The 25,701-nt window shown below is 35.4% G+C and overlaps 4 protein-coding genes across 4 annotated transcripts; 3 read left to right on the top strand and 1 right to left on the bottom strand.

Moving 5' to 3' along the window:
* Positions 1–3,942: 3,942 nt before the first annotated feature.
* On the top strand, positions 3,943–7,651 carry LOC130748513 (beta-ketoacyl-[acyl-carrier-protein] synthase III A, chloroplastic). The gene is made up of 8 exons (XM_057601744.1): positions 3,943–4,373; positions 4,602–4,750; positions 4,959–5,095; positions 5,347–5,452; positions 5,522–5,640; positions 6,019–6,083; positions 6,173–6,395; positions 7,047–7,651. Exons 1-8 carry the CDS (start codon positions 4,195–4,197, stop codon positions 7,266–7,268), a joined length of 1,200 nt encoding a protein of 399 aa, XP_057457727.1. The 5' UTR covers positions 3,943–4,194; the 3' UTR covers positions 7,269–7,651.
* A 1,082-nt stretch (positions 7,652–8,733) lies between these two features.
* On the top strand, positions 8,734–12,789 carry LOC130748684 (ACT domain-containing protein ACR11-like). Its single transcript, XM_057601924.1, has 10 exons — positions 8,734–9,129; positions 9,670–9,727; positions 9,901–10,026; positions 10,189–10,283; positions 11,003–11,087; positions 11,191–11,250; positions 11,533–11,588; positions 11,934–12,039; positions 12,262–12,330; positions 12,444–12,789. The coding sequence occupies exons 1-10, from the start codon at positions 8,975–8,977 to the stop codon at positions 12,504–12,506; spliced, it is 873 nt and encodes a 290-aa protein (XP_057457907.1). The 5' UTR covers positions 8,734–8,974; the 3' UTR covers positions 12,507–12,789.
* Positions 12,790–14,398: 1,609 nt separating this feature from the next.
* Positions 14,399–17,098, top strand: LOC130749583 (uncharacterized). The gene is made up of 3 exons (XM_057602964.1): positions 14,399–14,559; positions 15,739–15,911; positions 16,759–17,098. The coding sequence occupies exons 2-3, from the start codon at positions 15,780–15,782 to the stop codon at positions 16,858–16,860; spliced, it is 234 nt and encodes a 77-aa protein (XP_057458947.1). The 5' UTR covers positions 14,399–14,559; positions 15,739–15,779; the 3' UTR covers positions 16,861–17,098.
* Positions 17,099–19,142: 2,044 nt separating this feature from the next.
* LOC130749206 (probable WRKY transcription factor 40) lies at positions 19,143–21,161 on the bottom strand. The gene is made up of 5 exons (XM_057602527.1): positions 20,947–21,161; positions 20,763–20,825; positions 20,147–20,479; positions 19,911–20,027; positions 19,143–19,640 (listed from the first exon to the last, which is right to left on the bottom strand). Exons 1-5 carry the CDS (start codon positions 21,022–21,024, stop codon positions 19,311–19,313), a joined length of 921 nt encoding a protein of 306 aa, XP_057458510.1. The 5' UTR covers positions 21,025–21,161; the 3' UTR covers positions 19,143–19,310.
* Positions 21,162–25,701: the final 4,540 nt, after the last annotated feature.

Below are 25,701 nucleotides of genomic sequence, written 5' to 3' on the forward strand. Positions count from 1 at the left end.
CAACAAAGGTTTCAATGCTTTGGACGCTGTTCAGAAAAACCCGGACTCGTCCTGCAGTTTCTCGAAAATTTGGGGTAGGAAATTTTCTTTGCTGCACAAAAGCAAAATTTTGATAACGCTGCAAAGCAAAGGGGGGAAACAACAATGATTTGTTAACAATAGAAGAAGATAACTCAACACTCACACACGGCTTAATTGAAGACGAAACAAAAGTACTCACTCTTTATATTTGATTTTTAGTGACAACGTTGCTTCTAAAAACTGAGCGTAGGGTTTTGGCACTCTCCCATCCAGGTTTTGAAGTTCAACCATTTCTAGCGTAATCTGCAACAATGTCATTGAAATTTCAAATTTATTTGGGATGAAGAACAAGAGACATTTAATATAACTGAGAGGGTTTAAAGGCATACCTACTCTAGAAAATCCATCAATGTATTGTCAGTAAACTTTAACGGTTCAATTAGATGCCAAATCACATCCCATCGTCCACTATTAATATGAGCAACTAAGGTTTCAATGCTTTGGACGTTGTTTCTCGAAGGTTTGGGTTAGTGAAAATTCAAATCTATTTGAGATGAAGAACACGTGACATTTAATATAACTAGGAGGGTTTAAAGGCATACCTACTCTGTAAAATTCATCATTGTATTGTCGGTAAACTTTAATGGTTCAATTAGATGCCAAATCACATCCCATCGTCCACAATTAATATGAGCAACTAAGATTTCAATGCTTTGGACGCTGTTTAGAAAAACCCGGGACTCATTCTGCAATTTCTCGAAAGTTTGGGGCAGGAAATTTTGTTTGCAAACCTGAAACAGGATTCTGATGACGCTGCAAAGCAAAGGGGGGAAAACAACAATGATTTGTTAACAATAGAAGAAGATAACTCAACACACACACGGCTGAATTGACGACGAAACAAAAGTACTCACTCTTTATATTCGATTTTCAAGGACATTGTTGCTTCTAACAACTGAGCGCAGAGTTCTAGCAATCTCCCTTCCAGGTTTTGAAGTTCAATCATTTCTAGTATAATCTGCAACCATGTTGGTGAAAATTCAAATCTATTTGGGATGAAGAACACGAGACATTTAATATAACTGAGAGGGTTTAAAGGCATACCTGCTCCAGAAAATCCAACAATGTATTTTCGGCAAACTTTAACGGTTCAATTAGGTGTCAAATCATATCGTCCACTATTAATATGTGCAACTAAGGTTTCAATGCTTTGGACGTTGTTTCTCGAAGGTTTGGGTCAGTGAAAATTCAAATCTATTTGGGATGAAGAACACAAGACATTTAATATAACTAAGAGGCTTTGAAGTATTATCGGTAAACTATAAAGGTTCAATTAGATGTCAAATCACATCCCATCGTCCACTATTATTATGAGCAACAAAGGTTTCAATGCTTTGGACGCTGTTAAGAAAAACCCGTGACTCGTCCTGCAGTTTCTCAAAAATTTGGGATAGGAAATTTTCTTTGCAGTACAAAAGCAAGATTTTGATGACGCTGCAAAGCAAAGGGTGAAACAACAATGATTTGTTAACAATAGAAGAAGATAACTCAACACACACGGTTGAATTGTAGATGAAACAAAAGTATTCACTGTTTAAATTCGATTTTTAGTGACAATGTTGCTTCTAACAACTGAGCGTAGGGTTTTGGCACTCTCCCTTGTAGATTTTGAAGTTCAATCATTACTAGCATAATCTGCAACCATGTCAGTGAAAATTCAAATCTATTTGGGATGAAGAACACGAGACATTTAATATAACTGAGAGGGTTTAAAGACATACCTGCTCCAGAAAATCCAGCAATGTATTGTCGGTAAACTTTAACGGCTTAATTAGATGTCAAATCACATCTCATCGTCCCTTATTAATATGAGCAACTAAGGTTTCAATGCTTTGGACGTTGTTGAGAAAAACTCGGGACTCGTTATGACACAGTTTAATCTTTTTCTTCTTGAAATTGAAAGGACCTTTCACAGTTTGCGAATGAGTCGTACCTTTTATTTCCTCTCTCGATAACCTTTTTCTTCTCTCACATTCTACCATCATGGCTAGGCTAGAAGAACAATGGTGGTTGAAGGATGAAATTTATCGTTTACCATAAATTTCATTGTTCATCATAAATTCCTAAATATTTCTATTAGACCGATGGTGACGGTTAAATATTATTTAAGGTTTTTTTTTTTGCTTTTTTTTTTTAACATCTTGTGGGTTATATTTTCAAAACACCCCGACCTTCAAACAATACGCTTTGAACAGAGAGAAAAAAATCACATAACTGAAGCATACGATGACAACAGAAGCATCCAGAAAACCCCCCAAGTGTAGTACTTAAATAATACACTTCACTCCATTTATATCTAATACAATTTTTAACATCCCCTAACATAATATAATATTGAATATTCTATTTAACCATATTAACAAATTGTAAAAAATTGCATGTTATTTTACGTTTTTATTCTGAATGTTAAATGAAACTAACACTCTTCAAATAAATCCATCCACATTGCTTTAATCATAATTAAGATGTAGTTGATTCAAATGATACATTTTTCTTGATTTTTTAAAGTAATGATTTGGAGTTTGAGTCTTATATATGGAAAAGTGAGTAAGTCTCACATGAATGATGATGTCGATAACTCAAACAAGATAATCTCTCGTGGAGATACCTATGTTTGATAAAAATAAACACTTGAATTGGATTTATAAAAACTTATTTGAACTTATCTTATAACATAAGTGTTTGTGTAAACTTATTACCAGTGGTTGATGTAGGGGATTAAGCCATGCCATGCTCACCCCCAATATCTTTATTTTCTTTGCTAATATGAGTGAAGCTAATTTTTTCGTTTGGAAAGATAAGTCATTGTTATTCTCTTTGATTCTTTATTATACAAAGATACTTTTCTACTACTTTTTGAGGAGACACTAATGTTTTTTCTAACATTTTTTTTTATAATGAGACATGTATGTTAGTTTTTTTAGAAAGCAAAAGGAATATATATTAACATGCAATAGGAGTAGCACCCGATCCAAAAGAAAACGGAACAAACAGCTAGACGCTAAAGCTAGCCCAGCACAAAAAGAAAACAGCCTCTAATATGCACAAAACACACATCCAATGAAGATCAAGTCCAGGCTACCCAAAAAAAATTCTCAGAAAACCAAAATCCAATACCATTCAGTCTTCTCTACATGCTCTGCGATCTCTAATATTCTTAGCAATAGCTTGAATGACTTCTTCGTCCGAGCAATCAAAAATGACACCAAGAGGTTTTTCTAACAAAATTGCTCACCTCGCCCTAGTTAGCGCGTTATCCGAATCTTGAGCTTCTGGAAGAATCAAATGATTAACTCTGACCGGGTACCCTCCAACAAACTCCCACCGGGCAATTTCTTAGGACGCCCTCTTTTTCTACGATCACTTGGCCCAGTACCACACCCAGACATCTCAGAGAACCTAACATCACTCAAATTTTCATCAAAAGCGAGGTTCATAATTCGACTGCAGATGGTTTTGTCTCTACTGACATATATGTTAGTTAGTCTCTATTGTATTAAATCTACCTAAAATGTTTATTCATCTTATTAAAATAGTCAGTACATATATATATCAAATTTGTTAAACAAATTAAGCAAATCATGAATGTGAAATTTAATTTTTCTTAGAAGTCATATACACTTTAATTGCTTGTTTTTATAGTACTTATTTGTGTTCTCAATCTCATATAGTTAGTTGAACCAATTTCAAAATTTGCATTACCCACCCTCAACCTCCTGATTGACCAACCAATTTGCACATACATACGTGTATTATTATTTTCATTGTAGTTTCTTTTTGTTATTTTTTTCCTAGTACTAGTACTAATTAACACTAGATAATAATCATTTATTTATTTATTATTACAAAAACAATAAGTTTGACAGACAACACAAGAAAAACAACATCGGTGTCTCCTCAAACTGGATTGCCAAAATCGCTGCTTCGGAGCTGCCTAAGATCGTTCGCTGTTTTTCGTCTCCTTCTATCATCTTCCCTTCTCCTTCACTGTCTCTCATGTCTCTCTGCGTTGCATTCACTTCTTCATTCTCATTCTTCTCCACCATATAATACATACATATTCCCCTTTTCCTGTGAAGATTTGTTGTACTACTTTGCTCCCTGTTGTTGTAAATGGCCAATGCATCTGGTTTGTTCACTCCTTCAGTTCCCAAGCTCAAACTGAGGGTCCGTCCTCTCACTGGCATTCATCGATTTGAAGGATTTTCCGCCAAAGTTTTTTGCCTTGGTACTAACGAAGGAGCTGACAAGCATGCTTCCACTGTTTCTCCTTCCCAATCTCGTATGCCCAGGTCAGTTTTCTCATTCTGTTTGCACCCCATGATCTGAATATGTTTCAAAGATTTGATTTTGAATGATACCCATCAATTTTTGGCACCTCCAACATCAGACAGTACTTGTAGTTCTAGGTTATGAATCAGGCTTTTCCTTTGATGTCTCTTAAGTCAAGCATGACTTGGATTTGTTAAATGTTATTTTGGATCACCATTTCATTTGATTCATGCGTGTTTACTCCACAGGCTTGTCAGTAAAGGATGTAAGTTAGTTGGATGTGGTTCTGCTGTGCCAACTCGTCAGATTTCTAATGATGAACTTTCAAAAATTGTTGATACTAATGATGAATGGATATCTGTTCGCACTGGAATTCGTAATAGACGAGTTCTTACAGGTTAGTCATTGGTATTAGTTCAAGCTGTTTTTGTAGGAATATAGGTGCAATGGTTAGATTCAAAAGCTTTATAAACCCCATTCATGTTTTCATATGATAATCCCATAAGTATATAAATCAAAATTCTAAAGCTTGTTTGAAATCTTTTTGGAAGTTTTATCGTATCGTGATGGGCCTGACTTGCCATTGCTTGATGTTGTGCTTGCAGGCGGAGATAACTTGACGTCTTTAGCGGCAGAGGCAGCTAAGAAAGCTCTTGAGATGGCAAAGGTTGATCCTGATGACCTTGACCTAATATTGATGTGCACATCAACACCTGAGGATCTTTTTGGTAGTGCGCCTCAGGTATGGGTTCAGGATGAATCGTATTGAAAATAGTTCTTTACATTCTGCTGTTGTCCATAACCTTAGCAAATCAATCTGGATTTTTACATTAACACACACACTTTAAGTGATTAATGGAGTATTTGAGCAATTATAATGTTGCAAACACCCTTTTATAATGACTATGATTAAGAATTGAGCTCACAACCATACTGTTATGTCTCCAAGATTGGGTATCTTCTTTTAATTTTAGTTGTCCTTATGAGTTGCAGATTCAAAAACAACTTGGCTGCAAAACAAATCCATTGTCATATGACATTACTGCTGCATGTAGCGGATTCGTGTTGGGTTTAATATCAGCTGCTTGTCACATTAGGGGTATGAATCGGTTATTTTGTGGTTTTAACTAAATGTGTTGAAAATCATTGCCTTTTATCTTGTGACCAGGGGGTGGATTTAAGAATGTCCTTGTTATTGGGGCTGATGCTCTTTCGCGGTATGTTGATTGGACCGACAGAGGAACCTGTATTCTTTTTGGAGATGCTGCTGGTGCTGTAGTAGTACAGGTAATTATATTTCTCCCTGACATTGTTCAACATGTGTAGCAAATGTCAGTTAGCAATTTGGATCTTGTTTGTCGGCTATAACTATTAGTTTGTTGGTTATTTCTGTGTTTTGTTTGTTTAATATGAAGGCAAGGTTATGAGTCTTTTTAATATTTTAAGATGATGGCAAACTGTTAACCTAATCCTTGAATTCATTGTTCCAAATTGCAAATAAAACATTACATAAATTCTAAGATAGAGTTTGCTGCCCCTATTTTTTCTCAAGTTTAACTGTCTTTAGAATGATAGTGAAATGGTGCGATTTTATTCAACAAGGAAAAGTCATTTGTAGTGAAGGGATATCAATTGATGTTATTTGATATTATCATTACATTGCAGGCCTGCAACAGTGAGGAAGATGGTTTATTTGGTTTTGATTTGCATAGTAATGGTGATGGTCAAAGGTATGTGCTTCTCATCTTACTGGAAAAGAAAAAGCGTTCCCTTCTTCCAGTAAGTTATGTAATTAAGCATCTACTGTCACTTCATGTAGGCATTTAAATGCCGCTATAAGAGAAAAAGAGACAAATAGTGCAGTGGATTCAAATGGTTCTGTGCCTGGCTTTCCTCCCAAGCAGTCCTCATATTCATGCATTCAAATGAATGGCAAAGAAGTCTTTCGCTTCGCTGTAAAATATGTGCCACAATCAATTGAATATGCCCTAGAAAAGGCCGGCCTCCCTGCATCTAGCATTGATTGGTTACTTCTCCATCAGGTGCATAGAAATTTTTAAAACAGAACTCATGCATCCAATCATATTTGTGTTTTGGGAATGCGCGTGCGTGCTGGCGGTATTACTGATGGTGAATTGGTGATGAATGAGCCAAATCCTTCATCTGTAGTCCATACTCCATACTAACTTTGTACAATTCTAGTTGCTTGTAACAAATGTGATGATAATTTAGGGGTTAGGTAATAACTAGGGGGTAGGTAATAACTATTTGTTGAATCACCATTGCAACTTACTTTGATTTGTTCAAATGGGTGGACATAATGGATTTGTTATGCATTTGTGATTTGTGGCACCCAAGGTCCACAGATTCAAAATGGGTGGCTGTTATTTTTTTCTAATATGTTTTTGTTCAACTAGCTGGTATCATGTTCATTTGTACTTATGTTTCCCAGTAAAAAGAATGTGAAATATAAATTTGAAAGGGTGAAAAACCTGGTCATATCCTTTACATCCAGCAGTTCATTAGCTGCTCATGTGTGTTATATTATCACTTTGCTGAGTGGGTCAATTTTATTATTGAAAACAGAATGTCATTTAACTAGGGAGTTGTATAGCATAATAGCATACATGATGATATCTCACTTGGAGAAAGGAATGTTGCATATACTCATGGTGCCTTTATAATAAGTGCAGGCAAACCAGAGGATTATTGATGCAGTTGCTACTCGGCTAGAACTACCCTCAGAACGTGTGATATCAAATTTGGCTAATTATGGCAACACAAGTGCAGCTTCCATTCCCCTGGCTTTAGATGAAGCAGTTAGAAGTGGGAAGGTTAAGCCAGGGCAAACTATTGCAACTGCCGGCTTTGGCGCGGGTCTTACTTGGGGTTCAGCGATTGTTCGTTGGGGTTGAGTGCTTGTCTTCAATGCAGGCTAGCAAATAGAGAAGAATTCAGATGCAAGTGCAGCTATCCAAATACCCCACTTTCATACCACATTTGTAGAAATGGGGTCTTGGGAGTTTGAAGAAGGATAACTAATAACATCCAGCACTCCCTCAACTATTCCTTTTTGTCTTTAATTCACATTGTCATTGATCTTCTTTTCTCAAGTACCAATTATATTTTTCTGAGGTATGTATTTGTCTGTCATTCAGATTTATTTAAATGAGGCTTACTATTTAAGTTTATCAATGGTACATGTAAATAAAAGCGCAGCATGGAAGTGTCTGCTTGCTTGTACTCTAAACCTTGTCAACACCAACAAACGAACTAATCTAAAATATCTGTTTAATCATCTTTGCCGAAGCCATTGCAGCAATCGTTTGTTACCCAAAAGCTTCTGAATGACTAATCAATATATTCATGGATCAAATCAAAGGGTCCCAGAAAGATGAAAATAAATTCAATTTATTCTTCCAGGGACTAAATTGGGTCACTTATATCATCTTTCAAGTATTACATTGATTGTGATTTTCATTTTTCAATGACTTAATTGATCACTTTTCATCATTCAAAGACTACTTTTAACTATTTTATCTTTCAGGGATTAAATTGACCGAGACCATAACTTTTAAGGATTAAAGTGACTATTCACTCCCGCACCAAAGCAAAATGAGAAGAAAACTTAATAACCAATCATGGCAAAAATGGAATGTTAAAATAAAATGATACCTCACCGCATTTATTTGTCACACATGTGTGATTAGTTTGTCTAACACATTTGTGATTAGTTTTCTCAATCGTGTTTTTTTTTCCCACACCCAGGAGACTTGAATTCTACTTGCTTAAAAGGAATCAAATATGTATTACACTATTACTACTTGAATTAATTATCCGTTTGTAAGAGTATATTGTACAAGAAAATAAATAGTTACAGATTTTCAATCATCTTTTTTAACAAGAAAATTGTTACATACCGCGATTACTTCAACTATTTTATCAGTGGACATTTCTAGGCTGAATACAGTTATGGTTTTTCAGAAAAATACAAATAGTAGTAATAAGTTGCCGATAAGTGTGTTGCTGTTTTCTGTGGATACACGCACGCACATTAAGGTGAGTTAATAGCTGAAAAAGTGAGGCAAGTAGGCAACACAAGTGTGGAGGGACCACGAGTGCTAGATCATTGAGACTATTTTGTTCTAACTTAAGTAAATGTCTTATAAGTCTTGGGCAGCTGAATTAAATACTTGATAGGAAAAGTTTTGCCGACCATAGTGATTCTATTCGGCTTGAACATGATTTGTCTCAGCGGAGGGTACTGTGGTTCAAACCAAAAAAAAAATCTAAGTGAGGAGGGACCGCTTTTATCTGCTCCTACATAACATGGCAGTGATGACATTTGATTCACAAAAATGTAAATTCTCCACCAAACGCGTCGCTATTTGTCCAAATGTATAAAGGGCCAACTGGATTAGGAGTGGACGTCAGAGATTTATTCAGAGAGAGATAAAGAGATGATTGATGAATGAATGAACTCTTTTGCTTCGCCCATTCTTCTGTTCTCTCTCTCTGCCTTTGCTAACTGGTGTCATGTTATTTGAATTCTTCTGTTTCTTTTTCTTATCTGTCAAGATATAAATTTTCTCTCTTTTCTCAATCTCCTTTACCTTCCAATATGGCTGTGGCTATGGCTGCTTGCAGCCTTGGACTTCACTTGTGTGCTGATAACAGCTTGAGAGCTTTGGAAAAAACCATTTGGGGTGCCCCTGTCTTGAAAGTCTCATCTATCTCTGATACTACCAAACCATGTTACATTCTTCACAAAACAAGGTATGGTAACAAGTGTTTCTGGCTGCTTGTGTATTGGATAATTCTAGCATCTACTATTTTGTCTTTTTTTCTTTCTTTCTTGTATTCAGTTTCTGCTTTACAATTTAGTTAGTGCAGTTTGAAAATCCTTCTACAATTTATTCTACAGCCAGAATCAATTCTAAGGAAAAACTTGTGTAGCTTCTGGGTTTCATAATTAATTCTTAACAAAGAGATCCTGATCAAAACATGCTATTAATCCAGCTTGACTTGTTAAAAATATAATATAAGACTAGAGACTAAACTAGAAAAAAGGTACGCGGACAATAATTTAACATATTATGCAATATCAACAATGGTTAATTGAATGACACTATGTAAGATTTTTAAGGGTGTAATTAGAGTATTTTAGTACTATTTTGTTAAGCAGTTTTTTTTTTCTTGGGAGGTGACTGCCCTGTTTTGAGTATTCCTATTTCTGTCCCTATGTAAGACCATTTATGTTTCTTCACCCAAAATGATGTGTTCTTTCTCAGTTAATTGTATGTACCATTTTGTCAGATTATCATCTTCAAGGATTACAATCATCCCACGAGCAACAGCTGTTACTGATGTGGAGGTACTTAGCAAAGCAAAACGCTTAGTAGCATGTTTGAGTGAACATGCTTTAATTGTGAAACCAAACAGGCTATAAAATGGCTGTAATTTATAGCAAGTGTATAGACAGTACACTTGTGCATGTTGACTGTCCTCACTGAAACATTTGCTTTGAACTTTCTCTGTGGCGAACAGGGTGGAAATCAAGATGAGACTGATACTGTTCCAACTCCAGTAGTTATAATTGATCAAGATTCTGATACAGATGCAACTGTGGTGGAGATAACCTTTGGTGATCGCCTGGGGGCTCTTCTTGACACTGTAAGCCATTCCCTAAATAAATTTGTGCTCTTCTTGTACCTATCTAGAACTTCACACTTTACACACATCCATTTTTGTATAGTTTTTAGTAAAGAATTTATGGTTAGCTGATAATGAATTTTAATGATTGAAACAAAAAATTGGATTTTACTTGGGTTGCAGATGAATGCATTGAAGAACTTAGGGCTCAATGTTGTCAAGGCAAATGTCTATCTGGACTCCTCTGGCAAGCACAACAAGTTCGCCATCACAAAAGCGTAAGTAATACGTTTTATTCAAATATGATGTGCTAGAAATATATATTTTTTTTTTCTTGTATATCCTACACTTTTACCTTGGCTTTTCTGTATTACGACGGCTGAAGTATGCTAACGAGTAGTTAATAATGTTCATCTGTTGTCATTGGGCTAAGCTAAATGTCCATTTAGATCAGCGTTAATAGAATTGATTGTGAATAAAACTATGGTAAAAGTGGATACATTTATGAGAAAAGTCATTTATGTAGGGCGTGAAATTCAATTGTGAAATCTCACAATTGACTATGGCAACCATAGAAACTAAGGATTTGTAGCTTCATCTCGTAATTGAATTAGGAGCAAGAAGCAATTCTGAAAAGTAATCTCCAAACACGGCATTGATTCTGATAGTTGAACCAACTCCAACTCTTGCAATCGTGAAACTAAACAAACTATAAGTTAGTTTCTCAATCATTCAATTAGGCCCTACTCCTCAGAATCTGGAAGACTTCTAAAGTAGGGTTCCACTAGGGCTTTGAGCTTATGATCTCTTGTAATGTTTGCATTGCATTAGACTTTTCTAAAACTGGCCTCTGCAATTACATACCACTTAGTTTAGCACAATAAAATTTGCTGGGTTCCTTTTCCCCGTTCAAAGTGACAATTATATTATGGATCAAGTTTTTAATTATATTCTCTACTCAATCATTTGGATATGCTTGTGGTGCTTTTGTTTGCAGTGATACTGGTAGAAAGGTGGATGATCCAGAGTTGTTAGAGGCAATCCGAATGACAATTTTAAATAACATGATTCAGTATCACCCGGTATGCTTACCAACTATCCTTCTTCTCTTATTTTGAAGAATGATTTGGTTAGATTCCATCAGCGATTTCTTTGCTTTTTACATGTTTCAAACTGGTTGTCAAGGAATCAAGCGCTCAGTTAGCTCTAGGAGCAGCTTTTGGACTTGTTCCTCCAAAGGAGCAGGTAATGAATACTTACACGTTGAACTTTTAGTTGTAAACGTTAAATTGTCATTTTTTGTTTTTCTGAAACTTTCAGTCAGTTAATATATATTCCAGGCTTTAACCAAAAAGAAAAAGAAAAGCAAGCTCCTTGTTATACCAAAGTAAACTGAAATGTTTAATAATACTTATTGTATCATAATTAATGTGATGAACACCTAATATCTGTGGCCTCAATTGCTTTGTGTTGCTTAGCATGCACCTTATTGGTGAAATCTGGTTTATATTTGTCAAAATATTTCAGGTTGATGTGGACATAGCAACCCACTTAACCATCTCTGATGACGGCCCGGATCGAAGGTGAGGCAAACAAGTCGTTTTTGCTTAACACAACTGATATTCTGATCCAAAATGAAGAAAATTACTTATAGCGTGTTCAATTCTACGGTGAGAAGCCTCATAATCACTTCTGGGAGAAGCTATAGAGTGTATCTTCTGGGACTTCCGTGCTTTGAATTGTATATCCACCAACAATCCAAACACACTACTAGTTGAAATTCGCATGATATTTGTCTTAGCCACAAGACAACCATGTTCTCAGCATGAGCAATACCACCTTTGAATTGACAAATGCTGCTTTTAGGAAAATAACCACATGTTATGGTATGCTGTTGCTTACTTGCTTACCTGTTTTTCCTGTTTCAGTTTGCTGTATGTGGAGACAGCTGATCGCCCTGGATTACTGCTGGATCTTGTACAGATTATTACTGATATTAATATTGCAGTTGAATCCGGAGAATTTGACACTGAGGTAAGCTACCTGTTTGGATGCAAACTTACGAGCACTTATTGAAGCTTATTTAGTGCATTTTCTAGTAGATAAGCTCCAATAAGCCATATCCAAACGGGAGCCAAAAAGTTTGCATGTTTATTTTTATTAGTCCTAATCATTCAAACAGTGCAAATATCTATATACTTAAAGCAAGTTATGTATTTCTTTAGTCACATTTGAAAGTTTTGTTGTAAAACTTAGGGACTCTTGGCAAAGGCAAAGTTTCATGTTAGCTACAAGGGTAAAGCCATCATCAAGCCTCTACAAGAGGTTATCTTCTACAACTTTTTAAAACAGTGAGAAACCAAGAGTGTGTGATGTGAGAAAGACCCTTCAATTTCTGAACACTGAACTAATTACAATTCATCTCTACCATTTGGCAGGTTCTTGCTAACAGCTTGAGATATTACTTGAGGCGACCTTCAACTGAGGAATCCAGTTTTTAAGAGGAATCTATTGCAAGATACAATGAAGAGTCCACATTTTATTTTCTTCTGGAATATCACTACAATGAAATTGCAGGATGCATGTATTTTTTCCCCTCATTCAAAGGACAAATATAGAATATAACTCAACCCAAAGTCCAAGTCCATTAACTCAAAATTTGATATACTTGGATAGCATTGTAAAGTGACCACGGTCAATTATAAAATCAAAGGGACATTTCTTAAGTGGACCCGTACAAATCCTTTTATGAATAGAACAAGGATTACACAAAAAGTTCAGTAATGGATAAGATGGCAAAAGAGTTATAAATTTGATTAACATCCTTTTGAGATTTATAACACAGTCAATACTTAAGTACATTAGCACTGACCTACTCACAGCCTAGGAACTCAATAATGAGTTCTCCCTAATCTAGCTTGTTTGGTTCTGTGATAACAAACCTGATTATCACTTTTGAAAAGAAGTTACAAAGTGTATCTTATATATTTAAGGTGTTTTGAATTGTGGAATTAGTAATTGTTTTACTTATGGAACTTGGGCTCTGGCAATAGCAATTACAGATCTATTATTTCAAGTTTTGGAAAGAACAAAACAATATTGGAATTGTAAAATTAGCTTGACCTATATTATGAAGCTCCAATTTTCAGCTGCTGAATGTTCCATTTCTTTTTCCTTTTGGAACTTGAAATTTTGAAAGTCTAAATGTAATTTTGAAGTCAACATTCTTCAAGTGAAAAAAATTTATGCACTTACGATGTAAAATAAGTTTACGCAGTCATTCAATTAAAATTTATCAATTAATTTAAGTTATACTTTTAGTTAGAACTTCAAATTTTGTGATTGGTTTTTTTGGTTGCAAAACTTGAAGTTTGAGATAATATTTCTTAAGCTTACTTGCATTTTTTTTTCTTGATCTAACGCTATTGTGCAAAATGGGTCATCAATGTTCAAAATGAGCGTTTTAGGCCTCAAATTTTGTTGACGCGGGTAATTTTGATATTTTTATCACTCTACCGTCAATGAGATAACAAATCTTGCTGACTTGTCATCATTAATTAACGTGACAAACCATGTCAACATGCCACTTGAATAAATAATTAATAAAACTTAAAATTTCTTGAATAATTAATGAAGACATTTCCCACAAATTAAAAAACCTAATCTCCCATCTCTAATCTCCTAACCACTTCTTCTTCCCTTCACCACCATCTTCTTCTTCCAGGTTATAGAGCAAGAGAGGGCCACGATTAGAAAGAAGGGAAGTGAGACTGTGAATGAGAAGGAGTATGAAGGACGATGGAGCCTCCTCGGCGAGAAAAAAGGTGCGGTGCGGTGGTCGTTTCGTGATTCCAGTGAAGCAGCGGAAGGGTGTCGGTTCATGGTGGATCTGTTGGTGTCGGGTTCGATTGGAGGTGGCTGATTCAGTTTCGACAGTAGGCTTGGTTGTGCTTACAGGCCAAATCATCATAGCAAACAATAGAGATGAGACTTGGTTGACCCTCTTCCACCCAAACCAAATTGGCAAAGATGAAGACATTCCTAACCACTGTGGCACTATTACCGCTCTTGCGAATGAAAAAAAAGATCAACACAATCAAAAGACAAAGAAGTAGAACCACAATCCTTAATAATCAACGGTAAATAAGAAGACTCTCAAAGAGAACATTCCAACCATTGAGGCAACCTGTGGATCTCATTCTCCCAACAACTCATATGTCCACGAACTCTTAGTCTCTTACTACTTGAGCTATCATTTCGGAGAAAGTTAAAAAGTGTATTGCTCATTTTATAATTTTGAAAGTATTTTTTTTCTCCCAAACTGTAATTGTAATTCTAAAAATTATTTTGTAGAAGAAAAATTTGAATGTGCAAAGAGTGATCAAAGTGTGAGTGATATATCCATCCCACGTAATCTAAAAACAGAAGAAAATCAACCAAGTCGGTGATGTAATCCCCAAACCAAACCACATTCAAAACCCTAGACTTCAATCGATTTGTTCTGATCTGAACGAGTTCCAGACTCACTTTGTTATCTTCTTCTCAGTGCAGCTGGTACGCTTCTCTTTCTGCTTTCTTCTCTAGTCGTCATGTGTTTCTGATTGTTCATGAATGTTTGTTTGTTGCTGATTGTTTCAGAACTCATGTTTGTTGTCTCCTCTTTCTATTTCTCTTAGAAAGCTCAGTTATTTAACTGTGAACTCATGTTTCAGAACTCATATTTGATCTTGCCTACCAACTGTTTGATGTGTTGTCTTAATACACTTATGACATATTTTTCTCATACTCTGCCATTATTTGTCATGTATGGCGGGATTTTGGCTTCCTGCCATTCGCAATTAGCAACATTGCCTAGGATTTTGAAAACAACTCGTACATGAAGTTAAGGGCCAAAAAATGAGACAGAACATGGCAACATGGTCAAATATGTGAATCACATGATAAGCTGAACTAGATATGATATACAGTCCATTGGGAGTCCAGGCTAACTGAGATTCACTGCTATTTTGCTTCCATCCATAAGTATGAAGCTGTGCAATATATGCGGCAGCAAATTGGCAGCAACTGTGAGTGTGAACGGTTCGCGCGAACAATCTGATTGTGGGGTTAAGGTGAGGGTACATTGGGAGGGATCAAAAGTGAGAGAAAGCAGTGGCATATGATGGAAAGTGAATGTAGTATGTACCGCTGGGTGCCATCCTCTTTTAAACCTAAACAATGGATCTTTCACTCCCTCTCCTCCATTTCACTTCATTTGATCCCCTTCCCCTAATCCAAACAAACCTTAAGCCAAGAACTTTGGTGGTTTTCACTGATGAAATTTTTGTATTGGTTGAATGCTTTAGGGTGGCTTTTGGACACATTGCTACTTCTTTAGAAGGTTTTTTAGTTTTTACCATCCTGCTATTCTGTTCACCCTTCACACCATGCTCACATTTTTTTTAGGAGATGCACATGCTAATCAAAATATATCTTTAAGAGTTATATATATATATATATATATATATATATATATATATTGAAACTCTTTAAGAGTTATATTAGTTGGGTACATATTTGTGCAATCAGTATTGTGTAAAATCCTTCATTGTGTTTTTTATTTGGTCCAGAATCTGATGGTTTGAATCATGCATATGTACCCATTTAACACGGCAAACCCAACCCAAATGGGGGTGAAGGGTATGAGATGAGATTGGCTCAGTCCATTTAATTTGGAGGTTTATTCCTTTGCAGTGACCTGACTGTATTGGCTGTTATCTTCTTCTGGGAGGAAAATGTCATCATTGGGCACTTCGAAAGGGATTCTAGAGATTGCCAAGTTTGGGGTGTATGTAACTGTCCCCATCGTTCTGATGTACACCTTCGCTAACAACACCAACAACTACCTCCACAAGTTCATTGGAAAAGTAATCAATCTCTTCTCCCTCTCTATACCCTTTTTTTCTCTTTACTTTTCACAATTTATATGGGATATGTTTTATTCCTTCCCCATGGGTTTTGGTCGGTGTATTATTTGAGATTAGAAAATTTTGGATTATGTTTTCCATCAACGGTTTATGTTAGTCTTCTGATTGAACTCTGGGGGTTATGGTGTGGTGTGGTTATGGTACAGGGGAGGTTCTGATATGCATGTAATGAAGAGATCAAGGAATAACTATTTGCTTGAGTGGAATTGAGTTCCGGACATAAGTGAGAATCAAAATAGGTGTTGAATATGACTCTATGTCTCGGGGTTATTTTTTCGTGTTCCTCTTATATGCTGTGCACTATATCCATCCCAATGAATTCCCTGATGTTCTATGGATTGAGGACTTCTTGATCTTTTAACTTAGTTGTTCCTCTATAATTTTAACATCATCTTAGATCACTGCCGAGTTACAACAGATCTTAGTGGATGAATGTTTTTGTTAGGATATCTTGGTCATGCTACGTGCTTCAAATATGCATTTTGTTAATTGGGGATTTGGCCAGAGAATAAGTAGTTGGTGCTTTATTGTAATAATAATTGATATGTGGATTCAAATGTAAATTTAGCATTTTCACTTGTTACATTACACTATTAAATACAGAGCTATGTTACCAGTGGAAGACTAGAAGTTTTTGTAGATGATCCCTTCTGTTTACCAAATTAATTATGTTTACTTGATGGCTTACAAACTTGACGATTTTGAGAATGAATGTAATTGTTTTAAATTTTGTTGGTTCTGTTTATGTTGTGTTCTAAACTATATTATCTTCTTGATCATGTTACAGAAGTCATACGTTGAATACCCCCGGGATTTAGAAAGGCCACCATCACCGGAGGAACTTAGGGAGAAGGCACGCGAGCTGGCTCATAAAAGGAACAATTCATGATGTCCTTGTGGTTTGTTGTGCTGCAGTAGTTATGTACCAGTATCACTGTTACTGATTATACAGTTGGATATGTTACTGTTATGTGTAAGTGTAACGATGAATGGTACACTTCTAAATAAAATAAAAAAATGATGTCATTTTGATCCGTGAAATGTGAAATCCTTTAAAATCGAACGGTAAACACATTTTCCTTTGTTAATAAACATTTGTGGTCTTTATACAATATATTCATTTTCAATTTGGTCCTTGTACAGTTATACGAGATAATTAATTTATATTTTGTTCTCGTCATTTGGTATAATTATAACATTGCTCGTTGTAGTTCTAACAGTAATTTTAGATATCGAATTTATAATGAGTAATTTCTTGAAGCTCAAACCTCTAAGCATGAAACTGCTTTACGCTAGTCTTTTTTAAGGAAAAAAAATATCTTGTTAGATTAATCTTCAAAATGGCCCATACTCCATCCGGCAAGAAATCGAAGTAGCTCATAAAAATAGGTGTGATATTTTATATCATGCTTGTCTGGTAATAAGTGTTTAACATGGTTTGGTGTGTTTTAATGCATGATTGGCCCAGAAACAAAACATATAAAAAAACAGACGAAACAAGAAAAAACTACACTCTTTTCTTGAACCAAAACATAAGCTCGAAGCTAATGCACGCCATGTTCGTCAAGAAGTCCGCACATGCATTCCTTTCACATAATGAATCATTACACCTCATTATCTGATCATAAGATCCTTAATGTTACTCACCAATGTCGCATCTTTATGATGATGAGAAATAGCTATCTCAACAAGCTTCATCACTTCCAATGGGTCCGTTTGGCAAATGATCCATGTCTGTAACATGGTTTGGTGTTGTTAAGAAGTTAGAGTGGTAGTTTAAACCGCATTATGTTAGAGAGTCATTGAGGAGGGTTCTTGGCAGCCGCCACCCCAAGTTTTCTGTTGTTAGAGTTTGAAGAGAGCACCAGTCACCACCCTCCTTTGGGGGTCTTCTCCTCCCCTTTGGGGTTCCTCCTCTTTTATGGAGGCTTCTTCTCCTTTTAGGTAGGTGCTTCTCCCACATTATATGAGTTTTCTACTTCTCTTCCACACTAAATGGACTTGCTACCCAATAAATGGGGTTTTCTCTCTTTTTATTTTGATTTTCTCTCTTGTTATTAAGAAATAAATTTCTTAATGACACATTATATAAATGTTGTATTTGCTATCTTAAAAATAGTATAAAACTCAAAGAGAAAGTCAATGAGGTGCCAACTGGGGTAGGTCTGTTTACCTTGGCCAAATGTAGTCAATATACATACATATGCCATATATGAAATTAGCCCCTAAAGGTGGGTGCTTTTGGAAAGCAAAGTGACCTTTGGAAATGGCGATTCTCCAAGTCCTCAAGTATTATTATTAAGCACGTTGAAATGCCGCAGAGTTATTTTAGTCCCTCTGTCACTAGTTTTCTAATTTTTGGGTTAAAGTATCTTGAGTCTGAGTCCTATGGTCAAGTTCAGCATTACTTACCTGGTCAGTAGTCATCAGTGTACATAACAATGCTGGATTATTGTATTGTATTGTGTTGTGTTGGTTCAACACCTCAGGATTCTGATGCTTAATACTTTCTACCTAATACCTACTACCAGTAAGGAAATCAAGTCAAGATTTTGCTATTAAAAGAGTTCGTTCTAGCCATTTATGACCAGTTTTTTTGTATGAAAATGGGATTTGGGTCACAGCAACCCTAAAAATGTTGGATGAAATGCAATACAATGCAATTAGCAATTTAGCATTAGGCTAGAAAAACTAACCTCTCAATTTTTCTAGGAAGGCTCAACATTACTTCTACTGTATATCATTCAAAAGCACATTTCACTAGTTGAGAAATTCAAGTGTGCTTCCAAGTTTTTTACTAGGGGTTTGTTTTACTTTTCTCAGCACACCACAGGTAAGGAAATAGGAAACTCTTAAATTTTGTTACCCCAGAAGATTAATCTGGTTAGTGGTTATCAATAAACCAAACCGCCTTCTTAAACTCCTGACATGTATATATTCTGAAACTGAAATGGTTTCAAATTGGTTAAAATACTTTCTCAACTTGTTTTATTAAAAGTTATGTATATGCCATGAATTAGCTAGGATGAATTGGTAAGGTTTATAAAACTGCAATTTAATGAACTTTCAAATTAACTTTTATTCGAAATTTCACTTGAGTATATCTCTTTACCTAGATACAAAAAATAGAGAGAAGACTGCGCTGAGCTTGATAGTTGACAAGCAAGTGCATCATCAGAAGGAGTGCAAGTGTGCAACTCAATTTCCACTTCAAAGATCAAACTGAGGAACATGTCCCATTTTTCTATGTTGTATTTACATTAAGATCCTATGCTCTAGAAATGGTCCAATTATAGAATACTTGACAATTGTGTTAAATACAGTTCATTCAATTTCTGCTTAGTTTTTTGGCAGCATTTGTCCTGAGATAGCAGCAACAAGTGCTGCTCTGAAATTAGGATCATTGGTCAAGGAAGAAGCCATATGTTCTACCAAAATCTGAGGGACTTCGGGTGAATGGATTTTGGGATTCATATTCTTGGACTCTTTGCAGCTGGACTTAGATTTTGTCCAGTCAAGGGTAACTGTTGGTGCTGAACAGGGTACTGAAACTGTGGTCATACAACGATTTGAGCCTGATGTTGCCTCCATCTGTGAAGAGATTGGATGATTGTGCTCTCCTTCATAAGTTGCAACCAGAATGGATGGATCATCTACACTTCTTTGTACCTGAATGTAGAACAACCAAACACAATAGCAAAAACAACTTAGTTTGTGATCCAGTTCCTTAGCTGAGTTTGTGTTTGAATTATCTTATCAGATGAGGATCCTCATGACACATGAAATTTTATATCTATCTATCTCTTCTTAGATATTTAGAGAAAGATAGACACAAAAACTTAACATGACAGACTGACAGTATCATGTGAAGTTTCCACCTAAGAGAATCATGACCCTTATCATATCATATAGAAATGAGATCTTAGAAATTAGAATTACCTTCTTTTTGACTGGACAGGTAGGAGCAAAAGAGCATTTGAAGTATGCTCTTGGTGAAGGGTTATCCCTGGTCACTTTTTGTCCATATTTTCTCCACTGATATCCATCTTTCACAATCTGGAAACACAAAGATTGAATGAAAATCATGTCAAACAATTACTCCTAAAAGATTATGTATGACTTATTCAGTATATATCCAAACGGGTATCTTTGTTATGTTGCTGTAAAGAACTTACAAGGCTTATGTCTGATGGTTCGGTCCTGTGATAAACCTTGGAAACTTTTGCCTTGATGGTCTCTTCCCTTGGTTTCTTGCATGTTTCTTCATCAGTTGAGCTGCTCTCAGAGTTCCCATTTACTCCCAATGGATTGCTGTTGTTGTTACTGCTTTCAGACTTCCTTTTCTTTGATGTGCTGATCACTTCCTTGTTGTCAGGATTATTCCTCATATATTCCGTCAAGTTACTTCGCAAAGTGTTGTAGTTCTCACACATCTCTGTGAGCATTTCAGTTAACTTCTTGTTTTCTGCACTCACCCTCTTCAGCTCCTCCACCAAGGCACCATTGGACTGAAATGGCAGCACATAAATTATCAATCATGAAGCTTCACTAAAAGAAGAAAAAAGAAAAAGGGGTCCTATCTATTATTCATAATGGACAGATTAATTAAGTGTAGCTAGGTCTCGTTTCACGATTTACACAGAATCGACATATGTTTACTCAGAAGCTAAGATTAGTTGCTTCTGACCATAAGCGATTCTAGAGCAATCCACCGTGGAACCAAACATGCTATAATAACAAAATCATTCAATCAAACGGTGGCACAGGCAGTAAAATCAAAGCTAGACTAACCTCTTCTTTCACCGAAGACTTCCTTAATCCTAGTGAGAAAAAGTTGTTTTCCACCTCCTTTTTCTGAAATGAGCACACAAGAAAGAATTAGTCCCCGTATCAAATTATACATTATTCTGATGCAAAAGCATGCAATACTTCATAGTTCATACAAGATCTTGATATTCGATGCTTTAATACTTACTTGAAGAACATCTTCATAAACCCTGTGGGAATTAATGTTGAGATCCAATGAGGTGTTAATCCATGATGAACAATCCATACCAAATATATCTATATATATACTCAAACAAGTAGCTCTAAACACAGTTTCTAGACTTGTATGATCTAAGCAAAACCCAGATGAAGAAACTTTTGAGGAAGTTGAAAGACTCAAACGTTGTGAAGTTCAAAGTGAAGCCAGTTGGAGAAATCATATATAGAGGCAGAAAGTGGATGAGGAGAACAAGTTGAAGAAGGAAACTGGGAGGAAAGAGAGTTATGAAAAAGACACATGGGAATATATCCCGCGACTTGCTTGCAATTATTTATTCATTTCAATTTCAACACACCTCCACCTCGTTATAGTATAAACTAATACTATGGATAGTAGTAGTATTTGACTAGGACTAGACAAGATAAGAAGAACGTGTCTATCCATTTATCCAATTTTTAAGTGTTTTTTTTTAAATCTCATTCACAATCTGGTTCAAATCTAATTATAGAAAACTTACATTTATCCAACTTCAAAAGAAGTGGAGTTTCAACCTGCAACACATTAGGTACTAGACTCCATTATGTTTCATTGAACCAAACATTTTGTACTATCGTTAGATATTAATTTGATTTTAAAATAATTTCAATTAACAAAATAACAAATGTAAGATATTTGTTGAAAGTTTATCACTTAATTTACAAAAAAAAAATTATTATTTTTATTTTTAACTTTAGTAAGAATTTTAAAATATCAGTTGATGTTCAACTTTAACAATCGGAATATTAAAATTTCCTTTTAAGAATGTCATTTGACAAATGACAAGCATAAATAACAAATCATGTTTGTGTCCATAGTGACTAATAAAAGATAACCAAATCTACTAGTTACATATACTATTAAGGGATTAATTAAGTTTCGTTTGGAATAATTCATTTAAATTTATCTCACAACATAAGTAATTATTAAGTGCTTGTTAGAATTTATGTAAGTTTTTAATGACATACATATATAAGCTACTTTAATTTGAGATTATTTTCATTTTATTTTAATTAGCTTATAAATAAACGTTTATACTTACATAAAATATATTGAACTCAATTCAATAAATTTTTCAAATGTCCTACATTTTGTCTTTGTGGTGGACCGAGGAGAAAGGGAGCTCAGCGGTAAGAGGACTGAAACATGATAGAAGTAAGGAGGTCAACCTCTTTCTAATATCCAACACGGGTTCTGGCAATGCAATTTGGTAACCTTGTGAATTATAAGTACTTATGCGATAAACGTTCATTTTTTTGTTGCATCGGAAAATTAATTGCGATAAACGTTTATCATCATAAGCACATATTATCATATGCTCTTGATTAAGTTGTTTACTTAAACACACCTAAATAATAAATAAGAAGTTTTTAATGGTATTTTGAAAAATATTAAAGAATTCCTCCTAATTATAATACAAAAAAGGATATATCATTTCAGCCGAGAGCTTTAAACATACGTCTTTGTGAAGTGGACTAGTGGAGGTTAAAAACTGTTAAAATATCAGATATTCGAATAATGTCGTAAAAAATGTTATGTCTATATATAATCACTAAAGCCGAAAATAATAAACAAGTGGTGAGATTGGAACAAGAAGCAAAACGTGAATCTGTTTAGCAATATGCTTGACGTGAGGCATGTCGGTGAATTCTTGGTACGTGGAATTCAAAGTCAAGCCCGCCTTGAAAAATCTCCACTAAATATTTAATACTCCAGATTACATTTACATAAAACTTGTGGTGGGTTCACTTATGTCGACGTGTCACCTTCCTAACAGTATGTAATTGGAACGTTATTAAAGATATATATATATTTATTTGGTTTATAAGAGAGATTAAATTCTGGCATTTCCTCTAGTACAAGCAAAAAAATTTATGGGTCAAGTACAGGAGTGATATGTACCAGTAGGAAAATTACACTTGGATTTATTGATTAATAATATTGTGGACTTTTTGAAACTCTAAATCAACGCTGTAGATTTATTGTAATTATAAACTAACCCCATAACCTTATGTTTTTCGAATTCAATCCTTCTGTTAGGTGAAAAATTATGGGTCTGGAATGAGATTAATTTTTTCACCTTCATCTCCCATATGTTCATCTCATTATTCATTTTGCCTCTGGATTTAGGGTTCTTTATGTTCTTCCCATTTCGCCTCACCTTCTTTCACTTCATTCACATACGCTTGTTGATGTTGTGGGGTGCGTGGATGGCTGATTGCACTACTAATATAGGGTTTTTGTGGGCTGCTAATTGGTGCGATGGATTGCTTGCTACTCGCGAGGGACAATGATATGTGATTCATCTCACAACTTGGTTGTTTCCTCTGCATATGTATTTTCCCCCTATTCCTCTCTCTATTCTCTTTGTTTTGTGGCTATGTTTATGCCCTGTTTCTCGTTGCTTTTATTTTTTGTTTCTTCCTTGCTTTTTTGAATTGGATTTGCTATGCAGGTGAGTTTTCAATTCAAAATTAGAAAAGGAAAAATAAAAAAAACTATGGATCCGAGAGAAGATTTTGCAACGCATGGGAGGGATTGTTTTTTTTTTTTTTCTTTCTCTGTTCTGGGGGTGAGAGTGAGTTTGAATGGTTTATGGGTTCTCGTTTGGGGTTGAATTGAGAAAGAAGAAGATTGAGAAAATGAAAAATAAGGTGAGTTTGAGTTTGTTGGGTTCTGGAGTTCTGGTAATGAAGGTTTGAAGAAGATGAAAAATATGAAGAACACAAATAAAAGTGGGGGGTCATTATTGAGTTTACTAAATAAAAGTGGGGACTTTAAGTAAATACTTAATGAATAAGGATAAATTAGAAAATAATGTCAAGTCATCACTCACATATTCATATCATCTTAAGTATACTCATTTTATTGGTACATGTCATTAGTGTATGCTACACTCATTTGAATTTATGGGTACCCAAGTAAGCACCTTAAATTCTATAGAATGTTTGCTATGATAGGAATCAATGGAAAATGGAAGAGATTTAGCAAAAGGAACAAAAGCAAAACAAAACAACAATAAAGGAAAACGGGACAGAACCCCATAAGCATTTAGGATAATTATACCTTCACACCTCAAAAATGAGGTGTGGAGAGGCGGAGGAAGAAAGAGATAGGAAGAAAGGAGAGAGAAAGTAAAGATGTGAAAGATGATTTGATTGATAGAGAAAAGAGAAATAGATAGTAATGAAGGTGGATAAGGAGTAAAGATGTGTGTATATATCATAACTCACCCAACTTAGGGTCTAATAGACTCAACTCCTAACGCACCAGCTAGCAGCAACAAGCTCATTCCCTCAAGCGGAGTCGTAAGCACAACCAAAGGCTTGTTTTGGTGGGTACTATGTTTAACTAAGAAATCAGTACACACATTTCCCTCCCTTAAAGAATGACACAGCTCGACCCTAGCTCCAAAAGAGTTTTGATATATATATATATATATATATATATATATATATATATATATATATATATATATATATATATATATATCTCAAACAAGCGAAGCATACCTGTGACAGTGAGAAGACACTCTCTACACCAAGGTGAGGGCATCCATATTTGGCACTCCACCTCTCCAAAAACCATTGTCCCACAATAAGATTAACCAATGAAAGATGGCAAGGAGCTCCAATGAAGAATGGTAGGGTCATCAAGGTGGATCTTCACCACCACCACTACTACCATTATCACTAACACCCTTTAGGACTGCCACCGTTGTCGCCACAACCACCTTGGCGCTATCACCACTACCAACGCCACCACCATCACAATTGTCACCACCGCCACCACCATTGTCGCCTCAACCACCACTACCATTATCACTAACACCCTCCACCACCATTACCACCATCACTACCCACCCCCTACAATGGTGCCACCACCACACTCTCTGCCACTACTACCACTTTCATCACCATCACCTACAATATTGTCGTTGCTGCCACCTCCACACTCTACACCACTAGCACAAAAATTGAAATGTAATGCAATTTTAATTAAAGAGAGTTTTTGTAAAATATTTGAATTTAATACTATTTATCATTATTCAGTACTTCATCAAACATATGATTGTATTAATTTAATAATATAATAAGTTATACAATGCATGATCAAACATCTATAAGTATTAAATTTTTATCGATCTTATCCTATCAGATCTAATATTATCAGACTTTATACTATATAACATACTAAATGAGCTTTATAGTTTGGAATAGCATTTTAGGGGACTGGACTAAATAACTCATAAAGCAATAAACAAATTTAAAAAGTTAAATGCACTCTCTCTCTCTCTCTCTCTCTCTCTCTCCTCTTGATTTTTTTTATTCTCCATTTACCCTCACACAACAGAACAAATAAAGTTCAAGGGCTCATTTGATATGTTTTATTAGACTTGATAGTATAAGGTTATAAACATATTATTGGCTTATTCATTATTTGGTGTTAACATTGTATTGTATACATTTGTTCATCAACCGACTCTAAAATTAAAATAATGAATCATTTAATCCAACCTACGATGAGATGATAAAATTGGAACGTATAAGTTATTTAAAAATATTAAATCCACCACCGCCGCCCTTAACCAAAATCGCAATCGTTGCCGCTACCGCTGCCGCCCCGCCGCCACTGTATATGTCGCCTTCGCCGCTACCGCGACTTCCACCTTTAACGTCACGACCACCCACTATTATCATCATCACC

Source organism: Lotus japonicus, chromosome 3 (genome assembly GCF_012489685.1).
Source record: "Lotus japonicus ecotype B-129 chromosome 3, LjGifu_v1.2".
NCBI lineage: Eukaryota > Viridiplantae > Streptophyta > Magnoliopsida > Fabales > Fabaceae > Lotus > Lotus japonicus.